Below are 27882 nucleotides of genomic sequence, written 5' to 3'. Positions count from 1 at the left end.
AAACTCTTAGAATATATCAGGGATGTAACAGAGCTCTGCTTCTGCTTCCGTTTCTGCAGAACTTCCGTTTTGTTTTGCACATCCGCTTCTGTTCCGGTTCTGTTATTTTTCAAACGGAAGTTATAACGGATGTCGGAACCTAGCGCGACGGTGGGACATGAGCGGCGTACATCAAGGACCAACAGGTACTATACCTGTCATTCGCTCATTTCTCTGCTTGCCACGTGCTGCGATACTAAACGCCAAGGCGGAAGGCCAAGCCAGTTCTTAAATTCTTAGTTAGTAAACAGTAAACACCTAAAAGTTCTAGGTAATTTAATTAGTTTTGATTTATGTTATACCTATGTGGTATTTTTTCTTTTCGTTTTTAACATCCATAAGTTCCGCTACTGGTTCCGGTTCCGCTTCTGCTTCCGTTAAACTAAATTCAAAACTTCTGCTTCCGCTTTCGGTTCCGTTAAAAACACTTCCGTTACATCCCTGGAATATATTAAAAAATCAACAAATCAACCTTCAAATCAAGAGTGAACAGGCATCTTATGGGCGAGCTCACTCCATCGTAGGCCACGTCTTTGCCTTTGGCTAGTCTGTGGCCAAGAGTAAGCCCATTTGTGTTGCTTAACTTCAAAACTGGGTAAATCCATTCTGCTGTAAGGTTGATTATCTTTCAGATCATATTATATTTTTTATATATTCAACCTTAAAGCAGAATGGATTTACCCAGGTTTGAAGTTAAGCGACACATTTATAATTTAAATAATAAAAAAAAAGTCCTTGTAGATTTAGTTAGTATTTTATCTTTCTATAAGTACATGAAATACTAAGACATAAAACCTCATATATTAATAAATGTGCCTGTGTGGTGACGGGTTAAGAATTTGACCATCCCGTGACCATCCATTCTTCCCGTGGGTGTCGTAGAGTAGAAGTCAACTGTGGGATATGGGTTAAATTGTGGCGTAGTAGGCGAGAGGCTGGCAACCTGTCACTGCAATGTCACAATTTCGTTTTCTTTCAACCCTTTACAGTTCTGACCAAAAAGAGTAGAAATAAAAAAGTGGCAACGTTGTAGTGTCATCCCTTTCAAATTAATATGTGTGAGAAAACGGGACGACACGATGTTGCCACTTTTTAATTTCTTCTCTTTTTAGTCGGACTGTAATTACCAAGAAGCCTGCCTGAAGCGTGAATAGCATGTGCTCTGCCCAAAGAGGATCGAGTATTATAGAGAGTTACTGTCAAAGTAAAATGTGTAATCACAGTGCATAGACTGCCATCTCTCGACACAGGCTTAAAACTTTTGAACCTCAGTTTTGACAATTTGGCCCATATTCTTAGCTTGATATGTGTTAAAATGTCAAATATTAATATTAGCGCCATCTAGCCGAGCGTACCCCAAAGGTGTATCGCCATCTAGCTCACCGTACCTTTTTCTTTATAGTTTTGAGGTACGTTTTTTTTTCTTAGACTTTATCTGTCTATACGGAATTACAATTATGTCTTTGGCTCTGCCTAACCCTTCATGGGATGCAGATGCAGGAGTTTTTGTATGTTGTTATTAATTACAAAATATATTCAGGTGGGTAATAAAACCCGAGTTCCGCCTGCCTTCCGAAGAGGAGATCCGCGCAATGGTGTCCCCCGAGCAATGCTGCGCTTACTTCAGTATGGCGTCGGCCGAGCAACGACTAAAGGACGCTGGCTACGGAGAGAAGTTCATCTTCACCCCGCAAGAGGACGATGATGAGGAACTGCAGTTGAAAATGGACGACGAGGTAACATTTACCGCCTTTCACAACCAGGCAGACAAGCACGGTCGCGTGATAAATGATATAACGCCAGGCCGTCCTTTTCGAACTATTTGTAAGTGCAATAGGGACGCACTGATGCGATAAAATTTATCCAACTAGTGTGCTACGCCCGCTGGATATCCTATTAGTTCGGTCCACACAGAACGAAGGCATAGCGAGGCAATTTTCCCGCTATTCAATCGTCCAATATAGACGTGCCTCTGCCGAGGCAGGCCGTGTTTCACCATTCACGGGGCCACAGAATATATAAAAGTACAAGTAAACAGGGCGCGCGAGGAAATTGTCCTGCGACCCTGCTTGCTTTGTGGGCTATTAACGCCCGTAGCTATTGCTCGTTATCAACTTATGAGTACGCTCGGGGAAATGGATCCGGCGACGTCACGAGCCTGAACTGTAACATGCGTACACACTATTTAGAACCTCGTTACTGTATCTGTTCGGTTACAGTTACAGCTCGCTAGTGAGTACCCGGCTTTACGTGCTTTCTAACAACATCACTGTGACGCAGACATAATAGGCATGACCGTACGAACTATTGCCCCGTATCTGTAAGTTCACATTTTTGACACATTTGTTCTGAAGTATGTTGCGATGTGGCTAAGACGTATCGTTTGCCAAATCTAACGATTAACGTCGAATTGGTTGAATCGATTAGGCCCTATGTACAAGGAGGCGCTTAAACAAATATACGATTTCTATCAACTTACTGAAATGTCATTTGAATCGAAATGACAGACTCTGCCACTGCACTAGTTTAAAATAAAAATGAATGATAAATTACATAATAAGTAAATCCTGTGTGATAAATTAATATCGGAAAATACTCACTAACGAAGATCCGCAAAAATGTAACATGTGTTAGATTATGTTTAAAGGAAAAGAAATATTGTTTTTAAGTACTTGATTTTTTAAAATATTATTACAGGATTTTATTTAAAATTTCATTAGGTTGCGCGAGTTTACGTATTGTGGACGCTGTCATGTGTCAAAAAGACGTTCTTACAGCTCTGGGACAATAAGGCATTCTCTGGTTTCCAATGTTAAAACTTTTTTTACTTTTCCCAGCTTATACATAACATGATTTTCATACTCGATTTTTTATCCCAGGTGAAAGTAGCCCCATGGAACACAACCCGCGCCTACATCCAAGCCATGCGTGGGAAGTGCCTCCTCCAACTCACCGGGCCAGCTGACCCCACCGGCTGTGGCGAAGGGTTCTCATATGTCCGCGTACCCAATAAGCCAACACAGCAGCCTACGGATGAAGCTCAGCCGAAGAGAACTGTTACTGGAACTGATGCTGATTTGAGAAGACTTAGTTTGAACAATGCCAAAGCGTTGTTGAGGAAATTTGGCGTGCCTGAAGAAGAGGTTTGTAGACACTACTTATTAAGGTATATCTTATACTTTTAAACGAGCAATTCTTGTATATTTATTTATTTATATATACCGACGATCTCGGAAACCGCTCTAACGATTTCGCTGAAATTTGTTATGTGGGGGTTTTTGGGGGTGAAAAATCGATCTAACTTATCCTTAGGTCCCAGAAAACGCGAATTTTCGAGTTTTCATGCGTTTTTCTTCGCGCGCCATCTCGTGTGCAGTAGTTGTACTGTTAAGACAGAATTCTTTCGGTCGATGTAAGTACTATTTATTGCAAAGACTAGATGGCGACACAGGTCAAGGCTGACACGAATAGAAAAATACACTATTTGAGCTTTTGTGGCGAAACGCGCGCCATCTCGTGTGGAGTAGTTGTGTTGTTAAGGCTGAGAATTCTTTCGCTCGATGTAGGTACTATTTATTTTTGAACTAGATGGCGACACATGTCAAGGATACGAAACAGTACAGTCGCCCAGATATTAGTGCATGTCAAAGGTTTGGGCTGGCAGTGCCTTATAAGTTGAACCATAAAGGGTGTCTTTAGCTCTCCGGTGTCGACCGTTACTGCCTGTGGCGAAGGGTTCTCATACGTCCGAGTACCAAATAAGCCAACACAACAGCCTACGGTGAAGCTCAGCCTAAGAGAACTGTTACGGGAACTGATGCTGTCCCCAAAAAAAACAATGTAGGTTTTTCCTACGTGCGGGGGTCTGTCGAGTGTCGACATAACCGTCTACCTACCGGATATCATATGTACATCAGATTATTTTTGACGGGTACCGCGGCAGTCGGGGTGGCGTGGTTAGCACGCTAGTCCCGTAAGCTGAAGGCAAATCTAATCCGGCGATTCTCGGCTCCGCCACCAGTTGACTTGATCGCTTTTTCTTTGGTGTAGGCATGTTATCTATTTCAGGTTTTAGTAGACTTAGTTTGAAAAATGCATTTTTGAAGCGTGGCACTTTTCTTTAATTTTTGTTATTCTTTTTGTTATAAGATTAAGAAGCTGTCTCGATGGGAAGTCATAGACGTCGTGCGAACGCTATCGACCGAGAAGGCAAAAGCGGGCGAGGAAGGCATGACAAAGTTCTCCAGAGGAAATCGCTTCTCTATCGCTGAGCATCAAGAAAGGTAAAACCTCATCATCCTCCTTGCGTTATCCCGGCATTTGCTACGGTTTATGGGAGCCTGGGGTCCGCTTTGACACCTAATCCCAAGATTTAGCGTAGGCACTAGTTTTACGAAAGCGACTGCCGTCTGACCTTCCAACCCGAAGGGAAACTATGCCTTATTGGAATGAGTCCAGTTTCCTCACGATGTTTTCCTTCACCGAAAAGTGACTGGCAAATATCAAATGACATTTCGCGAATAAGTTCAGAAAAACTCATTGGTACGAGCCGGGTTCGAACTCGCGACCTCCGGATCGAAAGTCGCACGCTCTTACCGCTAGGCCACCAGCGCTTCTCTCAAAATAATATAATATTCCACAGATACAAGGAAGAATGCCAGCGTATATTCGAGCTGCAAAACCGAGTACTGGCGAGTGCAGAAGTGCTAAGTACAGACGAGGCCGAAAGTTCTGTCAGCGAAGAGTCAGATATGGAAGAGATGGGCAAGAATCTCGAGAACATGCTCGCTAATAAGAAAACTACGGAACAGGTAGGTCTCCTTTATATCACATTAAATAAATAAATACATGTTGGGTCCCTTACACAAATCAATCTAGCCCCAAACTAAGCACTAAACAAACTAAAAACACACTTGGGTGCTAGGCGACGATATACTTACACGTATGAAAACATCCATGACATCCACGCCGCTGAGCCGCGATCCTGGGTTCGATTCCTGGCAGGCAAGCATGGTCGCGCGATAAATGATATCACATCAGGCCGTCCTTTTCGCACTATTTGTTAGTGCGATAGCGGTCTGCTGTTTTATCGTTTATTTTATTTTATTTATTTATTTAAACTTTATTGCACAACTAAAGAAACATGTACAAATGGCGGACTTAATTTATTGCGCGACCATGCTATCGGTGCTGGTAAGGGCATTTATTTGTGTTATGTTATGTGTACAGATATACAGATATTTGTTCCTGAGTCATGGATGTTTTCTGTGTATACAACTATTTGTATATTATGTATATATCGGTGTCTGAGTACCCACACACAACAATGCTAGAGTAAGTCTTCTAGATCTGAGTTTACCGTTTCTTTGTTATCATCTATCATGACTGTAACGAGTCCAAATGCGATTAAATTCATCTTCGTAAATGAAACGATGTATAAAACTATACTTTTGTTGCAGTTATCTATGGAAAGGGAGGAAGCTGAAAGGGCAGAACTGAGGAAGATGATTCTTGGCCAAGACAAGAAACCACAGATCAACCAACAAGATCAGCAACAGTCTTCCAGCCAAGGTATACCTCTAAGCACTATTTTAGCTGTGTTGTTTTTGACCAAAAGACGCCATTTCCGATTTAATAATGGGAATGGCAATACATTTGTCAGTAGCCCTTGTGGTGGTAACATTCTTGTCAATATTAAAATAAGTGTAATTTATGGCTCTAATTATTTTGCTGTACAGGCAATTTAATCTTTAAATAAAATGATTGTAGTATGCCTATACAAAAGTTTCCAAGAGATTGACGGGTCTACACTGACCGAGTAGCCTCGCGATGCAATGCTTCGCGTGGAAAACGTCCGTGCTCGTGCGCGCATATTTCCCTCGGCCACCAAAATGGCGGCCCTTCTAGTCAGTGTGGACAGTCAAGTGCAAAAATGCGTATCGATTTTATCCGCTCAAAAATATGTACCGAGACCTTATTCCGCCGACATAAAGTGCTATGGGACATATTTTTGATAAGTTGTACGCGCCCATATTTTTACACTTGACTGGACACGACTATAAGAAAAAACGACAATTTGGTGTTTGTGTTGGCGTCTTTAACTAAGTTGGTAGCGATTTTGATAGCCTTATCTATGCAAGGGTTAAGTAAACGCCATAATTTCGTAGAAGTTTGACATTTAAAATAACATTTCCATCGGCATGGCCGTCAAAATAGTATGACTCTACCACATTTTAAATAATCCTAGGTCGAGTCCTCCGCATAGTGCGCACCTTCCGCAACGCGTCAGGCCAACGCTACACCCGCGTCGAATTCGTCCGAAAAGCCGCCGTCATTGAAGCCTATACTAAGATCCGCTCGACCAAGGACGACGCTTTCATAAGACAGTTCGCTACTATGGACGAAACTCAGAAGGAAGAGATGAAGAGAGAAAAGAGAAGAATTCAGGTAGGATTTATTTAAATCTTAAATACATAACTACACAGGCAAAGATATTCCTTCATCGAGTTGGTAAGGAAGGCCGCCGTCATAGAAGCCTATCGCTATTATACGAAACTCAGAAGAAAGAGATGAAGAGAGAAAAGAGAAGAATTCAGTTCGTCTAAAGACGACCCTTTCTCATAACTCTCATAAGACAGTTGGCTACTATGGATGAAACTCAGAAGGAAGAAATGAAGATGATAAAAAGAAGAAGTTTCATTATTAAGTTCTCACTCGTCGAATTTGTGTTACGCTTATTTCATAAAAGACATCGCAAGTCTATTTTCGTTAGATATTTTTTTCCTAGGATAAACGGGACGGGATCTACATAAATATAGTATACAATGTTTATGAAGTTTTAGTAGATGTATTTTTATGATGACTATTAATGTATGTTTTGTTTTAGGAACAACTGAGACGTATCAAACGAAATCAGGAGAGAGAAAGACTGGCTGGCAACGTCACGACGCCTAGCGTGTTCAATAATGACAGTAAGTATATTTTGATTTTGGTTACATTATATCATTTACAAGAAGTAAAAAAAACTCATATTTTTTGGTATAATGTAGGTATATCATATTTTGCATTAATTATTGTCTTCCACCAAAAAAATATAGTGTAAATTACCTACATATATAATAACTAACCGCTCACCGTGCACCATCTGTTTCACTAAGGGCAGCTTGCACCAACGAAAATGGAGCACCATTTTATATGGAATTTGACAGATGACAGCCCACTAACTCTGAGTTAGGTGGTTGGTGCAAGTGGGCCTAAGTGCGTTTTCACATTATCCGATCCGATATCGGATGTCGGAAGGATTTCAATGGAAAAAATCTAAGGTGGCTCCTGTAATGTATGGGATATCGGTCCTACATCCGATATCGGATCGGATAATGTGAAAACGCAGTTAGGCTCAAAACTTTTTAAATAACCCATTCTTAAATAAAATGTAGACATGTCCAATATGAAAACCTTGTTCTTGTGTGACAGGCATGAGCATGTCATCATCAAACGACTTGGGATCAGCGTCGCCAGGACTCATACCATTAGGGCAGATCAAACAAGAACCGGACTTGCACTCCGTCCCGTCGGCGCGCTAAGCTGAAACCGGACTTGAAACTAAAGGTAGTTACTATTCAATTTTATAGAGCTCTTAACTGGATATCAATGCAGACCTTTGTATATTAAAACTTCTAGTAAAGACCAACCACCTTTGAGTAACTGGCCCCGTTATGCTATAATGGATTCTGTTTACCAATGTAGATAGTTCAATGTTTTTACAAAGTTGCCAGTTATTGGAAGAATTGAAAGAAACAATTTGACTATTGATGTGACGAGGTTGAAAGCCTTTGCGCCAAAATTCTGAAATTCCCACAGTATGTGGTGAAAACTTCGGAAACGTTTCACATTTTTTTAAATGGACAATTTATGGATGGAAACTTTCCATTTCAGTAAATTTAAATTCCTTTTATTTTTCGCGAAAGTTTCGTGGATTTTTCAAGAAATTTAAGATTTTTTTGGAAAGTTTCCGCAACTTGCACATCACTAATTTACCCTAAGTCAAAACTATTTTGAAATCTTATCTAATTTAACCTTTCGAAACCATACATAATGAACACTCAATTTTGAATTACGCCAAAATAAATTAAGGTGTCATTTAAATTTTTGAGCTGCCTTCCCGGGGAGCCGGCGGGTCTTGAAAAAGTTTTTGTGGTGCTACTCGCAAGAGACGACAAAAAACCTTGTATATTGTTTGACTTTAGACATTTTTGCAACATTCCGTAGAATCCTATCAGACCAGCCCCTTTAGCACAACTTGCCTTGTCCCGCGCGAGTCCATACATCAAGCGCGACTTCAAGTATGGACTCGCGCGCGACAAGGCAAGTTATGCTAAAATGTCAGGCTGTCGAAAACAAATTTAGAGCAATCAGATAACTTTCCTTTTTTTCCCAGTGCGGTGCATGCGGGCAAGTAGGGCACATGCGCACAAACAAGGCGTGCCCCCTGTACACGGGGTCGATGGGGGGCGCGCCCTCGTCGCCCCCGGAGACGGACGCGGAGCCCGCGCCGGAGCCCGACGAGGAGGACACCGGCTACGTGGACGGCGTCAAGCTCACGCTGCCCACTAAGCTCATGAAGGTAAAATGTTACTTCTGTTAGAAATCGAAAGTTTAGGCCTTCCAGTACGCTTTAATATGACGGTGACACTCAAAATATATAAATGTAGATATCAAGCGCAATAAAAAAAACTACAGTGGTCGATTCTTGTCAACAGACTACGTAAGCGCTTCGCGCTTATAGTTTCTGTAATATTATACTTGAGATCTAAATAAAATGACAGAAGGATAATTAGTAAAACAATTGAAGAGCGCTCTAGCGCAATATGCTGGTAAAGAAGCAATAAAATAATGTATCACACTTATATTCGCCAGCGACAGCGGTACATAAAGTGATTCGTGCTCTTTTGACATGGCCGGTCATACTTGTCACTAGAAAAAGGCGTGAAATTCTTACTTCCTAGGGTTGATTTTTTTTTTTCGTTTTTCTACTTACGAAAACTGTTTGACAGACTATAGAAAAGCATCGCGCTTATAGTTCGAAAGAGACCATGAAATAATCGGGCACTGAGATCATATCCCCAAGCGTATCAGAGACACGTATAGACAAGTAGGGCACATGCGTACACAAGGCGTGCCCCCTGTACACGGGGTCGATGGGGGGCGCGCCCTCGTCGCCCCCGGAGACGGACGCGGAGCCCGCGCCGGAGCCCGACGAGGAGGACACCGGCTACGTGGACGGCGTCAAGCTCACGCTGCCCACTAAGCTCATGAAGGTAAGTTTCTTCTGTTAGAAATTGAAAGTTTTGGGCTTCAAGTACGCTTTAATATGACGGTGACACTCAAAATATATAAATGTAGATATCAAGCGCAATATAAAAAAAACTAGAGTGGTCGATTCTTGTCAACAGACTACGTATTATAGTTTCTGTAATATTATACTTGAGATCTAAATAAAATGACATAAGGAAATTGGTAAAACAATTGAAGAGCGCTTTAGCGCAATATGCTTACAAAGAAACGATAAAATGATGTATTACATGCTTATATTGCCAGCGACAGCGGTTTATAAAGTGATTCGTGCTGTTTTGATATAGTCGGTCATAACAAGTTAGTCGCTAGGAAAAGGTGCGAAATTCAAAATTTCTTGGGACGATAAACAATTGCCAATTTTTTTTCGTTTTGCTACTTACGAAAACTAGTGACAGACTATAGAAAGGCGCGCGCTTATAGTTCGAAAGAGACCACGAAATAGTCGTGCACTGAGCTCATATCCCTAAGCGTAAGTTACTAGGATATCAGAGACACGTATAGACAAGTAAGGCACGTGCGTACACAAGGCGTGCCCCCTGTACACGGGGTCGATGGGGGGCGCGCCCTCTCGCCCCCGGAGACGGACGCGGAGCCCGCGCCGGAGCCCGACGAGGAGGACACCGGCTACGTGGACGGCGTCAAGCTCACGCTGCCCACTAAGCTCATGAAGGTAACATGTTTCTTTTGTTAGAAATTGGAAGTTTAGGGCTTCTAGTACGCTTTAATATGACGGTGACACTCAAAATATATAAATGTAGATATCAAGCGCAATAAAAAAAACTACAGTGGTCGATTCTTGTCAACAGACTACGTAAGCGCTTCGCGCTTATAGTTTCTGTAATATTATACTAGAGATCTAAATAAAATGACATAAGGATGCAATTGGTAAAACTATTGAAGAGCGCTCTAGCGCAATATGCTTGCAAAGAAACGATAAAATGATGTATCACACTTATATTCGCCAGCGACAGCGGTACAAAGTGATTCGTGCTCTTTTGACACGGCCGGTCTTACTTGTCACTAGAAAAGGCGTGAAATTCTTACTTTCTAGGGTTGATTTCTTTTTTTTCGTTTTTCTACTAACGAAAACTGCTTGACAGACTATAGAAAGGCATCGCGCTTATAGTTCGAAAGAGACCATGAAATAATCGGGCACTGAGCTCATATCCCCAAGCGTAAGTTACTAGGATATCAGAGACACGTATATAGACAAGTAGGCTTTAATATGGTGCGCAAATTAAAAATACAGATATTCATCGCAATGAAAACATCGACAGTGATCGACTTGGCCAATAGACTACATAAGCGCTTCGCGTTCGCGTTTCTTTAATATTATACTGCAAATTTAAATACAATCACAGAAAATATACATATGATTATTCGACTGACGAGCGTTTTAGCGCAATATTCTCGCTAGTGACAGTGGTGTATAAAATGCATCATGCTCTTTATATACTATAGCCGGTCATACTTGTCACTAGACAAAGGAGCGATATATGATTAGGAGTAGTAATGTTAGTGTGGCGTGTCACGCTACAGGTTATCGCACAGCGAACTTAATTCAATTCGTGGACCCCTTTAGATATTACGGCAGATTTGGCTTAAATGAAAATCCGAAAACCTGTTTTCGTTTCGTATTAATTAATTCCTTGTTTGTCCGCAGCAATCCGCCGACGAGCTCAAACGCCGTGGCAGCGGCCGGCGCAGCGAGAACCGCCCGGGTGGCCGCAAGCAACGCCGCGGCACGCTCAGCGAGTCTTGCGACTACTTCGTCAAGCGACCGGCCGAACGAAGAAGAACTGATCCTTTGGTCACTCTCTCGTCGCTTTTGGAAGATGTGCTGACTCATATGAGACACCTACCTGATGTTCAGCCGTTCTTACTGCCTGTCAATCCTAAGGTAAGTCTCACTAATGACACTGTCCAAGTAACACCGCGGCTCGCTCAGCGAGTCTTGCGACTACTTCGTGAAGCGACCGACTGAAAGAAGAAGAACTGATCCTTTGGTCACTCTGTTTTCTCTGTTAGAAGATGTGCTGACACACATGAGACACCTACCTGATGTTCAACCGTTTTTACTACCTGTCAATCCTAAGGTAAGTTTCACTATAAAAGATGACACTGTCCAAGCAACACCGCGGCACGCTCAGCGGGTCTTGCGACTACTTCGTCAAGCGACCGGCCGAGCGAAGGCGAACTGATCCTTTGGTCACTCTGTCTTTTCTGTTAGAAGATTTGCTGACTCATATGAGACACCTACCTGATGTTTAACCGTTCTTACTGCCCGTCAATCCTAAGGTAAGTCTCATTATAATAGGTGACACTGTCTAAAGAACGCCGTGCCACGCTCAGCGAGCCTTGCGACTACTTCGTCAAGCGACCGGCCGAAAAAAGAAGAAGTGATCCTTTATTTAGAGTATTAGAAATACTCATTGCCTAAGTAGTTATAGTAAAATAATTCTAATAATCTTCTAGGTAGGTAGGTAGGTAAGTATTATTAGGATGATTTTAGTAATTAATTATGTCTTCTTTTGTTCAGTTGGTAGCAGACTACTATCACATCGTCTCTCGCCCGATGGACTTACAAACTATCCGGGACAACCTTCGCCAGAAGCACTATCACAGCCGGGAGGACTTCCTTGCGGACGTCAACCAGATTGTCGAGAACTCGACACTATACAACGGTACTACACTCATATCCTCATGCCATCATTCTACCTGACTACATCTACTATCATGCCCAATTCCTTAAAACACTACACACTGACGCCAGTCTCTCGGTCAGCATCTAATCAAGTCTATAGTTCCGTTTGACGCAACATTGGCACAACTTTGACAGGCCAAACGCCGAAGAAATGTAGTCTGGCTCTGTCGCGCCAATACGCAAGAGCGATAGAGATAGATAGCTACGAAAGAGATATTATCGTGAGCGTTTCAGGAACGTTTGTGCATTCGGCTAGGTACAGTCAACCAATTGGAACCCTAGGCCACTGTAGAACTATGTCGTAGTGACGTTATAAATCAGATTGTAAGAAATCCCTTAATGCTTATCATTTTGACATGGTTGTAGAGTGGCCTAGGGTTCCAGTTGGTTGACTGTACGCACACTGTAAATGATAAAACATCAGGCCGTCCCTATCGCGCTATAATAAGCGGCCCGACCATGATTGCCCTGCTGAGTTCACGCTGCATAGCATAATACGCACGCTCGTCCTCCCCGCTGCATGCCCGGCCAAACGCTCCGTACTAACGGCCCAGCCACAACATTTTTCTAAGCGCTGTAAGAGCTCAACGAGGGTGCGGTGTGCTGATGACGGGAGGACTTACGGATGTGACACTGTTTGAGTTGCAGGCGTCCATAGGTTTACAGTGACCGCTTTACATCAGACGGGCCGTATGCTTGTTTGCCACCGACGTAGTATAAAAAAAAAGCGCGGCAGCGGTGAGCGGCAGCCATAAGTACGTGCGAATGAAAAGTCCCATCGCTGTATCTCGCTTCCAATGTATGGCCGCCGCTCACCGCTGCCTCGCTTAAGACCAATGTCGTGGCTGAGCCGTAACGTCCACTTAGGCCCTTCACTTACAATAATTACAACTATAGGTGAAAAACTTAAGAAAGTCACCTGTTGTATGTGTGAGTGACGTGTTCGAATAGAGAACACATATTTAAAATTAGTAACACAAACAAAACAAACGCCTATTCAAACCACGTCACTCACACATACAACGGTGACTTTTTAGGTTTTTCACCTATATATTTCTGTATTGTAGGAGCGACAAGCAGCCTGACCGTGGCCGCACAACGTATGCTGCAGAGGTGCGTCGAGAAACTGGCCGAGAAAGAAGAACAACTGATGAAATTGGAGAAGCAAATCAATCCGCTGCTAGACGATAATGATCAGGTAATGTTGAACATTTGAAATTATGTATGTATTTAGTATTTGTATTGGCAATAGGCTATTTATTTTAGTCAAATCAGATTCTTTCAGAACTGTCAAAACGTAGACTTATATTGACCGTGAATACCTTTTTGATTTTTGTCGAGCTCCCGATATTTCGACGCAGTTGCATGCATCATGATCACGGAAAACTGACGAAGACGGGTGGATGTTAAAGTTGTATAGACAGCGCACGATTTACCCTCCTTCAAGCGCGTCGGCTGCGTTCACTTTCAGCGTTACCACCGGTCGCATTCACACTCGATGGCTCGAAATGACGATTCGAAACGCACTACACTCACAGTCTATATCCCGGTCAATATAAGTCTAATGAATATAACCGTTAATCATTCAAAACTCTTATTGTGAAAAAGTATTTGAACGGCATAGTAATGACATCTGGTAGTACTTTAATTTCTATCCGACATATTAAATTATATAATTAATAATTGCCCGTGTGGTGACGGGTTAAGAATTTCACCACCCCCTTTCTTCCCGTGGGTGTCGTAGAAGGCGACTGTGGGATATGGGTCAAATTGTGGCGCAGGAGAGGCTGGCAACCTGTCACTGCAATGTCACAATTTGGATTTCTTTCAACCCCTTTTTGCCAAGAGTGGCACTGAAACTTAGTAGTTCATGTGCTCTGCCTACCCCTTTATGGGATACAGGCGTGATTGTATGTATGTATGTATATTAAATATAAATTGGATTTTTTTTTATTTATTTAAAGGTTTACCAACAGTTATTACAATGAATCTTACGTAGTTTTTACTAAAATTAAGTACATGATTAATATATAACGTATTACAGGTAAACACAACATTTGAACTAATAAAGTCTACAAAAAGCTGACACATTTGATCTCTTCTCTGTCTTATTTCTATTGAAAAAGGAGCAAAGCGCAACCTTGAAGTTATCTGCTTAAATCAAAATTACTTTGTCCATGTTTTTCTTATCATTATCGTGCATGGTAAAAATATTTATTTTAGGGATATGGACAAATTTTTCCCTATTCCAAAACTGAGCACAGGTGTACTTGAGTCTCCAATAAGAAAATATTATTTACTACGTACGAATCAGAGTCGTCAACTTTTATAATATTGTCGAAAAAAGTTTTTACTAAATCTATTTGACCCATATACTTACTGAGATGATATTTTCTACTTTGGTCGTCGTCACGGCTAAAACTATATTATATTCTCCGCTGTATGTGTATCTTAGCACTGCAACAAAATATATACATCGTAGTATTGCCAATTCACACCAGCTGGCGTCACGTGACAGTGGTTAATTATTTATTATTGTTGCAGGTGGCATTGTCGTTCATACTCGACAACTTGCTGACTACCAAGCTGAAGGTTATGCCCGAAGCCTGGCCGTTCCTCAAACCTGTCAACAAGAAACAAGTGAAGGACTACTACAACGTCATCAAGAAGCCAATTGATATGGAAACTATGGCGAAGAAAATACAAGGTGGGTTTGATATTCGTCGTCTATACGCGACGAGTAGCTGATGTTGTCTTTTATTCTCGACAACGTACTGTCGTAGCTAGTTGAATGATGACAGATGATTTAGTGATCTGATCCCCAGTTGTCCCGATCACAACTCCGTTATTGATGTGATCAATGTCACTAAAATAAAACAGGATTATGAAACATTCTATGAAATTTAATTTACTAAACATTTTCACGGTTACCATTGGTGCACTCTAGATAGATAGATAGATAGATATCCGATTATTTGCTTGTCACAATCCACACAGAATACACAAAATAAATAAGTTACAAAAAATATATAAAATACATAATAATCAAATTGGAAAACAGGAAATTACACAGATTTTTACAATAGTTTATATATATATATGCGCGTCGCAACAGGACAAAAGGGCTCTGGCTCTGTATGATGCTACGCCCTGAGGCAGCAGCACTGATATTCTGACGGAACCAGATCAGATCACGTCAACACATAATTGAACAGGATAAGAAAAATTGTAAAGAGATGAAAGTATATACCTATAATTGCCTATGAAACGAGTGAGATTAATATAAAAGTGTGTTTAACCTGTTAAATAGTATCTGGACCGGATCCCTTTGTTTAGAATAATGATTAAAAGTCATAACGTAATGATTGCCAGATTATCATTAGTCATTATTCTGAAACGGTTGAATTTTCAGGGTTTTGATCAAGGTCATCTATAAATAGGTTAGGTTAGGTTCGTTTTATGACAATTGACAATCCTGAAAAGTTAAGAATTTCTGAAAAAATCGATACATTTATGACTAAAGACTTTATGGGGACCAATAGAGACCCTATCTGGGTACATAGGGGAGATAATTATATTTACCTGTATATCTTCATGGAAGCACGAAAATAGAAGCTCATTGATCGATAAACTTCATTAATTGATAACTTGACTAGTAATATTGTATAATTAAATTGTGATTTATTCACAGCTCACAAATACCATAGCCGGGCGGAGTTTCTTCGCGACATCCAACTTATTGTGGACAATTGTAAGGCGTACAACGGACTCAATTCGCAGTTCACAAGGCAGGCTGAGGCCATTCTCAAGGTCACACAAGAGGCGTTAGAACAGGTCAGTGTATTCTGCGTGTACACATTGTGAAACAACAGTTGTCCAGAAAAGGGATGACGACTACATAAAAAAATGGCATTCTGTTTAGTCCGTCAGTTAGATCGTCCAAAAATACTGAACACATATTTTTCGCTTTTTCTTATTAATGAAAAAATACAAAGATATAGAGCATCAAAGTTCCAGAGTGGGGGCTTGTGACGTCACTTCTAAGTAAAAATTGTACCTAGGTGTGACGTCACGCGAAACTTCAACGCACTGTACCGTCGTCATTTTTCGTTTACAAGAAATAAGAAAAAATACGTATCTAAAATTATTTGATAATCTAACTGACAGACTAATTAGTTTTTTTAGTCGTCTCGATATTCCTATGTGACGTCCCCAACAATCAACTATTCTTTCAAAAGGCAGGTTGAAGTCATATTTGGTCACACGAGAAGCGCTTGAGCAGGTCAATGTATTCTAGTTATAAACTTTGTTGTGAAATACCACATTCGGGCTGAATTCTTACGTGATATCCAAGTTATCGTGGGCGATTGTAAGGCATACAAACATGCACAAATATATAATAATTTTGCCCTGCTGCTTTCGTCTAAAACGTCTAAGTATTATAGAAGTAATATCGTTCTCCTTTGCCACAGTTCGGCGAAAACGTGAGCCAACTGGAAGCGAACATAGCTCGCGTGCAGCAAAAGATGTTAGAAGAAGCGGAACAATCCGATGAGCCTGAGGAACCTCCTCCACCCAGCGACGAGAAACGCGGCAGAGGACGCCCGAGAAAATACAAACCCCCCAGCACTTCCGTTGACGGTAGAATATTGATTTTTTTAAGAGTAAATATTTTTCTTATAGCATTTTTAGTATTTTATCCTTTGAATACTCGAGACGGTCTATTTGCATGCCAAATTTCAAGGCTGTATGAGGTCGGTAAGTGCATTATAATTTTGATGATACATCACTGAGTCAGCAAGGACAGCAAGAGTCCTCTACCCGAGAGTCTGCTTCTACGTTTCTTTTGATGGTAACTATATTTCTCTCTAATGCTAGTATCTGAGATACCTAAATGAAATAGTTTACAAATGTATCTTCTTTCTCAGGAGCAACTCCGAGGAAGCGGGGTCGACCAAGGAAGGATCAAAATAGTTTGGAAGAAGGTAAAGTACTCCGTTTTTTAACCTATTTGTATTTATATATGACATTATGTCAATAGTGTTCTATGTTAAACAATTCTGCCCTAATGACTTCGATCTTGGACGTAATGGACGTCTTGGTAAATGTGTTCTTAAAAACTTTACTATTTGTAATGTAAATAATAATGAAGTTCTAAAAAGCTGTAAGTCACTAGGAAATATAATAAAAGTACTTATTTGCCGCAAAGGACCATGGGCAAATTTGTATGGGCACTGTCCCCACCCACTAACAGAAATGAAACATGTCTCATTTAATAGATCTTGGCAAACTGATGATTTTTTAGTATGACGAGAATCGCCCTATGTATGGGGTTTTCTAGGAAAACCGTGTTTTGTTTTTACATATTTTTTGCTCATCTCATTGAAAGTTACAAAGAGAAGGTTGAAAAAATATTATGTTACTAACAATAATACTTCACAAATATATATTTAGGACAGAAATCTTGTTAAATGAGTTGTTACATCCGTCTATAGGCTGCGGTGACTGTTTACTATCACGCAGCCCCGCATGCTTGTTTATCAATCAACTAGTATAATAAAAAAACAAAAACCTTCAATGAAATGAGCAAAAAATATGTAAAAACAAAACACGGTTTTCCAAGAAAACCCCATACATATGGCGATCCTCGTCATAGTAAAAAATCATCAGGTTGCTAAGATCTATTTTCATTTCTGTTGGTGGGTGGGGACATTTCTGCCCATGGTCCTTTAAATATGTCAACTTAGAACTCTGTTTAGATACTACCATAATTAGATAATCCCTTGCGTTATCCCGGCATTTACCAAGGCTCATGGGAGCCTGGTGTCCGCTTTGACAACTAATCCCGAGATTTGGCGTAGGCACTAGATTTACAAAAGTCTGCCAACTGATCTTTTAACACGAAGGGTAACTAGGCCTTATTGAGATTCAGATTCAGATTCAATAATTTATTCAATGGTAAACACAGTTAATATACATAAGTAAGTATTATATAAAATTCTAATAAGTGATGAGATTTAAAAAAAATGTAACTCTGGTTTACCATGATGAGATTAGATTGGATTAGATTTTCTCACAGTGTTTTCCTTCACCGAAAAGCGACTGGCAAATATCAAATGACATTTCGCACATAAGTTCCGAAAAACTCATTGGTACGAGGGTAAGAACTACTTATTTGCTGCAAATTTAAATCTGTAAACTTAGTAGAACTCTTACCAAGTTGTGTTTTAATAGAAGTATATGCGTGTGTGTGTGTTTGTTTAGATACCACCAAATCATCGGGTTATTGACCACCTACAAAGGTAAACAGGTAGGCAGGTGACCATAACAAGTAACCATATCGCTTCTACAACATGTTTTCTTCTATTACTCTATTTTAGTGTCTCTTGACGCAGATCTTCAATACTCGGACAGCGGAAGCTCGGGGCTCGAAGAGGTGGAAACGAACGATGACACTATGGTTCAGCTTTCTGTGCGCCCAGGTAAGTAAAACAGCTTGGCAAAAAATAGTAGAAACTAATAGGGGCGCCACAGTCTATGTAAACCGTTTGACATGTGGCAATTATTGAGTCACTTTTGTACGAGAACAGTAAGTGTTGCCATAATAAATAAAAAAATGTTAGTTCACAGATGTCATATATACCATAGATCAAGCAAACGTGCCTACTTAGCGTGTCAAATGAACTCAGTAAAATCCACCGAGTTGTCCGTCTTTAATCGCAGCTTGCAGCTTTCGGGCGTCAATTATTGTAAGTCGAGGTCAACAAAAACATTAAAAATGCCTCATTACGTGATATTTAATTACAACAACGCAAAAATTACGAACACTCAAGGGCCTAAGACATATTTAAAATCACAGGCAAGTAACAACTTCAGTACAAAATCTGACACGTTCGGCCGCCATACAAATAGATGAACTTGTTTCTTCTATCTAAATACTGGTAAAAGACACCTATGTAAGCTGTGGTTACCTATAATTAGATAAGCATCAGTTAAGACTTTTGTAAGTAGATTTAAGAGCATGCATCTGTTGAGCATGCATGTATTATCTGTTGGTAATCGTAAATAAATAAAATTAAATTAAATCTGGTTCTGTGAGTTAGTTGCATTTCTACTCTTTTATGCCAAGCTGTAAATAGTGAATCTATGAGTTGTAGACTCACTTTTAGGCCTTGAAAATAATCTAAATAGACTCATTTTTTTCGTCGTCCGTTCGTCTGACTATAATGGCTTGCAGTTATTCGGTGCTTTAATTTTTTTCTTCTTTTTTTAACTGACAATATCTTATATCGTCCGGAAAATAATGAAAATAAAAATATAGTGTTTGGGTCCCCTTAAGACAGAATCGATAAAAAAATAAAATTAATTATTGAACCTGCTTGCATAATTTTAGAAATTGAAAAATACCTTTAAAAAATTGAATACAACGAAGGAAGTACTTTACAATCCTTAATTTTGTAACTGACTAAAGTTTTATGAGTTTGATTTTCTAAGGGAAAAATATTGAGTTCTTTCTCTTACAAAGATAAAACAATTCCATGTTAGAAGGCGTGCTGTGAATATCAATATATCTTATTTATGATTACAGAGGATGATTCGACAGTAGAGCCGTTCGACACATCAGAGTTCCTGATAAAACGTGAACCCGTAGAACCGCAGCAAGACTTCGTGGATCTCGACCAGCATTCGTCGCAGTACACCTTCCCTACTGTCGTCAAGGTACGTTGTCAGACCAAAATACCTCCATTACTGTCGTCAATGTATGTTGTCAGACCAAAATACCTCCATTACTGTCGTCAAGGTATGTTGTCAGACCAAAATACCTCCATTACTGTCGTCAAGGTATGTTGTCACACCAAATACCTCCATTACTGTCGTCAAGGTATGTTGTCAGACCAAAATACCTCCATTACTGTCGTCAAGGTACGTTGATATACCAGAATACCTCCATTACTGTCGTCAAGGTATGTTGTCACACCAAATACCTCCATTACTGTCGTCAAGGTATGTTGTCAGACCAAAATACCTCCATTACTGTCGTCAAGGTACGTTGACATACCAGAATACTTCCATTACTGTCGTCAAGGTATGTTGTCAGACCAAAATACCTCCATTACTGTCGTCAGGGTATGATGTCAGATCAGTACACCTCCCCTACTGCTGTCAAAGTATATTGTCAAATGAGTATACCGTCCCTATTGTCGTCAAGGTATGTTGTCTGACCAAGGTACGCAGCCGAATGGCACAAACGCTCACGAAACGAAACGCTCGTTGATATCTATCTCTATTGCTCTTGCGTATTGGCGCGACAGAGCCACACCACCTTTCGCTGCCTTTCGTTTTCGTTTCGCGTCGCAGTAATGCCATTCGGCTACGCCACCAGTATGCCTCCATTACTGTCGTCAAGGTATGTTGTCAGACCAAAATACCTCCATTACTGTCGTCAAGGTATGTTGTCAGACCAAAATACCTCCATTACTGTCGTCAAGGTACGTTGACATACCAGAATACTTCCATTACTGTCGTCAAGGTATGTTGTCAGACCAAAATACCTCCATTACTGTCGTCAGGGTATGATGTCAGATCAGTACACCTCCCCTACTGCTGTCAAAGTATATTGTCAAATGAGTATACCGTCCCTATTGTCGTCAAGGTATGTTGTCTGACCAAGGTACGCAGCCGAATGGCACAAACGCTCACGAAACGAAACGCTCGTTGATATCTATCTCTATTGCTCTTGCGTATTGGCGCGACAGAGCCACACCACCTTTCGCTGCCTTTCGTTTTCGTTTCGCGTCGCAGTAATGCCATTCGGCTACGCCACCAGTATGCCTCCATTACTGTCGTCAAGGTATGTTGTCAGACCAAAATACCTCCATTACTGTCGTCAAGGTATGTTGTCAGACCAAAATACCTCCATTACTGTCGTCAAGGTACGTTGACATACCAGAATACTTCCATTACTGTCGTCAAGGTATGTTGTCAGACCAAAATACCTCCATTACTGTCGTCAGGGTATGATGTCAGATCAGTACACCTCCCCTACTGCTGTCAAAGTATATTGTCAAATGAGTATACCGTCCCTATTGTCGTCAAGGTATGTTGTCTGACCAAGGTACGCAGCCGAATGGCACAAACGCTCACGAAACGAAACGCTCGTTGATATCTATCTCTATTGCTCTTGCGTATTGGCGCGACAGAGCCACACCACCTTTCGCTGCCTTTCGTTTTCGTTTCGCGTCGCAGTAATGCCATTCGGCTACGCCACCAGTATGCCTCCATTACTGTCGTCAAGGTATGTTGTCAGACCAAAATACCTCCATTACTGTCGTCAAGGTATGTTGTCAGACCAAAATACCTCCATTACTGTCGTCAAGGTACGTTGACATACCAGAATACTTCCATTACTGTCGTCAAGGTATGTTGTCAGACCAAAATACCTCCATTACTGTCGTCAGGGTATGATGTCAGATCAGTACACCACCTCCCCTACTGCTGTCAAAGTATATTGTCAAATGAGTATACCGTCCCTATTGTCGTCAAGGTATGTTGTCTGACCAGGGTACGTAGCCGAATGGCACAAACGCTCACGAAACGAAACGCTCGTAGATATCTATCTCTGTTGCTCTTGCGTATTGGCGCGACAGAGCCAGACCACCTTTCGCTGCCTTTCGTTTTCGTTTCGCGTCGCAGTAATGCCATTCGGCTACGCCACCAGTATGCCTCCATTACTGTCGTCAAGGTTGACTCATCAGCATACATCGGAGTTTTGGGAGCGGGAATGAATTTGTGTATTTATAACTCTGTTTATAGTAACTTGAATTACTGTTTAATACTGGATAATGTTATTAAACTATGTATCTGGCTCCAAATGTACCTAGAAATGTTATAGTAATGTCTGTTGTTCATCATTTTCACCCTTTTTGGGCTAGTGTAAATCATTCCCGCTCCCAAAACCCCGATGTATGCTCATCAGTCACCTTCTCTATTCATCAAGGTAAGTTGACAGATTAGTACACCTCCCCTAGTATTGTCCAGGTATGTTGACATACCAGCACAGCTCGTGATACCTAAGATAAGCTGATAAATAGTATTTCCGTACACAGGGTCTTTCCAAACCTATCGATGCGGAAAAATCGCTCGTTAGCATGAACAAGCGTAAGCATGCGGTCAGTGATAACGACGCGTAAGCATCTTCATGCTCACGAGCTATTTTTGGTCGACTAGAGGGTCATTCCATTGTGACGGGTGGGATATTTATACTCTTTTTTGTCTACATTTTGCTTTATTTCTGCCAAACGGCAACAATTAGCGTATTAAATATGACATTATCAATTACTTGAATAATCAATGCGTACTGTACCATCAAAAAAAATATGAAAATGTCATTATTATTATGAGAAATTGATGGTATAAGAAGTGTGACGGGTGGGACTTCAACTCCTCTCCGACTTGACTTACACAATTCGCAATTGGTAAGAAACTACGAAACTTTTGTTAAACAACCATTTTTTATTTAATTCCTGATATTATATAGATTAGGTATTAGTATAATTTACGCAAATAACTCGTAAAACAAAAATAATTTTGCTTCTCAATGCTTGTGACGGGTGGGACAGCGCTTTGTGACGGGTGGGACGAGTAACATTTGAGTATACAAATATATGAAAAATATAAAGACAGTTCGTTTGTATTTACTTTAAATCAGCTCTTTTATTAATTATTTAATGTTACAAGTAATAATTTCAGTAGTTTTCTTAGAGCATTAAACCAAAAAAAATATTTTTTCAACTTGAATTTTTAAAGGTTCAGAAAATTGTCAAACCTTGTCAAACAGTCTATTACCACATACTTTTATCAGTGGGTCAGAAATAATGTCAAAAATTTAACCAGTTTTAATGAAAAAGACTTCTTCCTGACTCATAGGCCTCATTGCATTCATTGTGTTCTAAAAAGTAATACCACAGCCGAATTAAGCAATATTAGACATATAATTTGCTTTAATATAACCCAGTTAGGTTTAACTAAACTTAAAAGAAGGATTTTATACTCATTAACTCAAGTTTTATCAGATAACCCATTTTGCTCACCCGTCACTGTGACGGGTGGGACCTACTTTGAAAAGCGTTAAAAGTATACTTTTATTCACAAGAGCAACGCGTTTTTTAGCTAAAATAACCAACCTCAACCTAATTGTTACTTTCACAAAGTAAGACATCAAGAGTTTACTAGAGCAGATTCCGTGTCGATAGGTTTGCGGTCATGCGGTTTTAACTATAGTTATTGACAATGACTTGCGTTCTAATGTTTTCTTTTGTGTTTAGGAGGAGCCAATAGAGCCCGATATGCACATGGAACCTCCCATGATGGAGGGTTCTTCCATAGAACCACCGCAGTTCAAAGAAGAACCGCCTGAGAACTGGCAGGTTAGTTGACAATGAGTTAATACCTTTAAGCGCCGCCTATTACGTTGTGTTATCGTGAACCATGTTGGAAAACACGACAGAAGATACTCACCTGTCAGTCGACGTATTTGACGGTCAAAGAGTGAATCCATTAGGTCTCAGAAAACTAATTTTGCTAGCGAAAGAATATATACGGTCAGTATCAAAACTTGCAAATCAAGCAAAGGGCGAATCAACTTTTTAATAAAAATGTATCTAAGAAATTTTGAGCAAAGTTTCAGATCGATTTAACGTTATGTTTTAATATACAGGGTAAAGTGAAAAATACCAATAAAATTCATTATTTGTGAAATTTATACCTAAGAATGTGCGGACAGATTTGAGTCGGTCAAAAAGTTGATTCGCCCTTAAAATCTAAGTTTTGAGCGTCGATCGAACGATTTACACCTTGTTGTGAGTTTATACCTAGAAGTTTTTTTTTATAAATCTAATTTGTCTGGCCCTTGTCAACGCCATTGGTTTGCCATCTGAGATATAATTTTTCAGTACAGATGTTGCTTTTTTATCGCACTAGTGCTAGAAGTGGTTCATTACATGTCAGGTCGAAACTTCGGAGAAGCATCTGTACTGAAAAACGTCGTACGATACACGTGCGAAAAGGGAATTCGTAAGTCGTGTCGATTTAAAACACTCCCTTTGGTCGTGTTTAAATTTATCGCCACTCGTTTCGAACTTACTTTTTTTACGCACTTGTATCGTAATGTACTATTTCTGTACAGATGTTGCTTTTCTGTCGCACTAGTGCGAGAAGTGGTCTTTTTTTGTCAGGTCGAAATTTCAGATGGTCATCTGTACTGAAAAACGTCGCGCGCGAAAGGAAATTCGTAGCTCGTGTCGATTTAAAACACACTCCTCGGTCGTGTCTTAATTTATCGCCATTCGTTTCGAACTTCCTTTTTATCCTCACTTGTATCGTAATGTACTATTTATTTCACTTTGCAGCCGGATCCCGCAATACAAGACGATCTCCAAGTTGACCGACAGCGAAGAAGAGGCAGAAGACGGGTTATGGTTTTAAATATAACTTCATTTACTCGATCAAAATAACACTATCGACGTACCTCAAGATGACTTTGTACATAACTCGTTATTGACCTATGAATTATATTACGGTGATAAGAATACACGAATTAACGTTTGATATAATATGATCTAAGATTTTATTGTTACTTTGTCACACGCGAAGATTAGATGCACAATAAAGAATATTTGGAATGAAATTCATTTTTATTTTCATGTTCCTCTCTCTCTCTCTCTCTTTACTCTGTACTTGTATGTACCTACTTATTTAAGAAACGTAAAAAAATTATTTGTAATTTTTATGGTAGTTACAAAAGCTGTCGCGAGCTGAATCAAATCAAATATCTTTATTGCTGTAATATTACACAATATAGTATATAGGTATGTAGGAGGGTCGTCGGACATCACGAGAATAACACACGCACTAATAGTGAGCTAAATATTTAAGGAATAACAACAATGATTAACTATTCAACAATTCAATAATAATAAACATAAACATGGAACGTAGCGTGGTTGACCGCGACACCTTTCATATTTTTATTGACAAGTCTCCTCTTTCTAATCTCTGCCCTTTTCCAACTGCTGTCTAATCAGCCAGGCCATAAATACACAGCTGTTCCAGATACTAAAACTAACGTCACTGTATCGCAGTCAAACACACTCAAGCATAGACAATCTGACTATTTGACAATACTTGACATTCCATCAGACGCAGCCGTCATAACAAACGGTCTGCGACACGGCCATTCTGACCTTTCACACGCCCTCGTGGGAAGGCGTACCTGCAATTAAAAGCTTTGCAGAAATAACAGTTCACTCGGCTATTCTGACCAATAGCTAAGTGGTTTATAAACATCATCAATTTAGGAGCTTAAACAATTATAGCTTGTGGATAAACAAAGTATAACCGTAGTGACAATCCGCACCAACTATAATAGTAACTCCATAGCTGGAAGTGATTAATGAATATCAGTAAACTCAGCAACTGTAACAATCACGTTGTAGAGTTCAAAAGTGTAACATTCAATTGCCTGTGTAATCATCATGTCATGAACAAAACAAGTTCGCAATAATCTATCTGGATGGCTAATCACCAAAACGACATCGGTTCGGTTCGGTAAATACGCAGTCGTCAAACCAATCCGCATCGTTGGTTAACTACTAATGAAAAACAACACTGTCGCACCGAACCAGCGCACAGCCCACATTGCGTAACCCGCAATCTGCATCGTTGGCTAACCACCAACGGAAAACACACGGCACACAGCCCACATTGCGTAACCCGCAATGCGCTTCATTGGCTAACCACCAACGGGAAACTCACGGCACACAGCCCACATTGCGTAACCCGCAATCGCTTCATTGGCCAAAACCACCAATGAAAAACACACGGCACACAGCCCTCATTGCGTAACCCGCAATCTGCATCATTGGCCAAAACGACCAATGAAAAACACACGGCACACAGCCCTTATTGCGTAACCAGCAATCTGCATCATTGGCCAAAACGACCAATGAAAAACACACGGCACACAGCCCTTATTGCGTAACCCGCAATCTGCATCATTGGCTATCCACCAACGGAAAAACACACGGCACACAGCCACATTGCGTAACCCGCAATCTGCATCATTAAGTAGTTAACCACTAATGCAAGTTTATGTCCATCACAGAAAGTGCTTAGTTATTTTAATCTGCTTTCAGCGGAAGGCTGCAGACTAAATTGATTGTTGCGAACTTGTTCCAGCTTCTACATCACTATCGTCTAGATTTATTGGCTGTACAATGTCTGGCATTTTACGTAATCTATCGTGAGCATACTTGTACTGACGGTTACTCATGAGAGACTTTAAAATGTATCTATCACCGTCTAAAACTTCTACTACCTTAAAAGGTCCCTTATATTTCGGATCAAGTTTTGTTTGATTTCGTTCTTGATTCGAGATAAGTACAAGGTCACCAATCATAAAACGGGTGATTTTAGCTTTATTGGAATCGAATCGTGTTTTGTCATAAGTTGCGCATTTACTGATATTTACGGTGGCTCTAGATCTAGCTAAGTCAATGTCAACTTCAGGTTCATCCGTAAACATTAAATCAATGGGACGCGCAACTCTTCCTATTAATAATTCTAAAGGGCTGTATTTTGTGACTCTGTTAACTGTGCAATTAAGAGCTAGCTGTACATCTGGAAGCGAGTCTTGCCATGAGCAATCCTTACTCGTTTCTACTGCTGTAAGCATGTTTTTCAACGTACCCATCACTCGCTCCACCTGTCCATTCGCTCTTGAACTGCCGGTAGCAATTAAGTGCAGACTTATGTTATGAGAGGTACAAAATTCTCGAAAGTCAGTGCTGGCGAAACAGCGACCTTGATCGGCTATGACCCGACTCGGTGCACCAAATAAAGTGATACAGTGTTTCAGTGCACGAATACTATTAGTGGTATCAATACGTAGAGTATGCTGAAGTAAAACGAATTTAGTAAAAGCGTCTACGATGACGAAAACGTATTCCTTTATATCGTTTTTTCCACTTAACTTTCCAGTAGCGTCAATATGGAGCGTATGCCAAGGAATGGCAATTTTTGGGATTGGATGCAACTCGGCTTGAACTTTACCGGAGTGTGACTTTGTAATTTTGCAGGTAACGCAGTTATCTACGAATTTCCTAACGAATTTTGACATATTCTGGAACCAGTACGCGTCGTACATTTTTTCTAATGTTTTCTCCCACCCCAAATGCATTAGAGACTCATGTGTAGTATGTACTACTGACCATCTTAGCGCTCTGGGTAATATTGGAAGACAGTGACTTTTGTTATAGCGCTGAATTTTCCTATATAGAATGCCCGATCTAATTTCGTACGTTTTGGCAATTTCTGTTCGGAGGTCTCCGTTTTTTAATTTAGAAATTATTTGTGAAATTTCTTCGTCTCTATTTTGTTCTGCTATTAGCCAACTGGGTGAAACATGGGCAATGTTGACAGTCTTTTTGTCTTCTTGGTTTCTATGGCTGATGGAAGTTGTTTTTGTATCCTTACTGTCTGATATTGGGTTCCTAGAGAAAAAGTCAGCATGTTGCATTCGCTTTCCTTCAACATGCACAATGTCGAAGTCAAACGACTGCAAAAATGCCCACCATCGGTGTACTCTAGGGGTAAGGTCAAGTTTTTTACGTGTTGACTGAAGCGCGTGACAGTCTGTCATAACTGTAAATTTACGGCCATATAAGTAATGCCTGAAATGCCTTACTGCGTTTACCACTGCGAGAGTCTCTAATTCATATGAGTGGTAC

The 27882-nt window shown here is 40.4% G+C and overlaps 1 protein-coding gene across 1 annotated transcript in view; it reads left to right on the top strand.

Moving 5' to 3' along the window:
- The window catches only part of LOC125233095 (transcription initiation factor TFIID subunit 1), a 47489-nt gene extending 22707 nt beyond the window's left edge, over positions 1-24782 (top strand). The window contains 23 exon segments of the mRNA XM_048138958.1: positions 1580-1775; positions 2919-3182; positions 4189-4322; positions 4682-4850; positions 5499-5610; positions 6287-6486; positions 6926-7010; positions 7513-7600; positions 7602-7647; positions 8477-8662; positions 9213-9356; positions 9875-10063; positions 11057-11293; positions 11933-12077; positions 13165-13295; positions 14642-14804; positions 15789-15931; positions 16570-16738; positions 17026-17082; positions 18478-18579; positions 19686-19816; positions 23422-23523; positions 24505-24782. Coding sequence (XP_047994915.1) covers positions 1580-1775; positions 2919-3182; positions 4189-4322; positions 4682-4850; positions 5499-5610; positions 6287-6486; positions 6926-7010; positions 7513-7600; positions 7602-7647; positions 8477-8662; positions 9213-9356; positions 9875-10063; positions 11057-11293; positions 11933-12077; positions 13165-13295; positions 14642-14804; positions 15789-15931; positions 16570-16738; positions 17026-17082; positions 18478-18579; positions 19686-19816; positions 23422-23523; positions 24505-24609 — 3298 coding nt within the window. The 3' untranslated portion in view covers positions 24610-24782.
- The last annotated feature ends 3100 nt before the right edge of the window (positions 24783-27882 follow it).

The sequence above is a fragment of the Leguminivora glycinivorella genome, chromosome 14, assembly GCF_023078275.1.
Source record: "Leguminivora glycinivorella isolate SPB_JAAS2020 chromosome 14, LegGlyc_1.1, whole genome shotgun sequence".
Classification (NCBI taxonomy): domain Eukaryota; kingdom Metazoa; phylum Arthropoda; class Insecta; order Lepidoptera; family Tortricidae; genus Leguminivora; species Leguminivora glycinivorella.
This window is presented reverse-complemented; position numbering and strand designations above follow the sequence as displayed.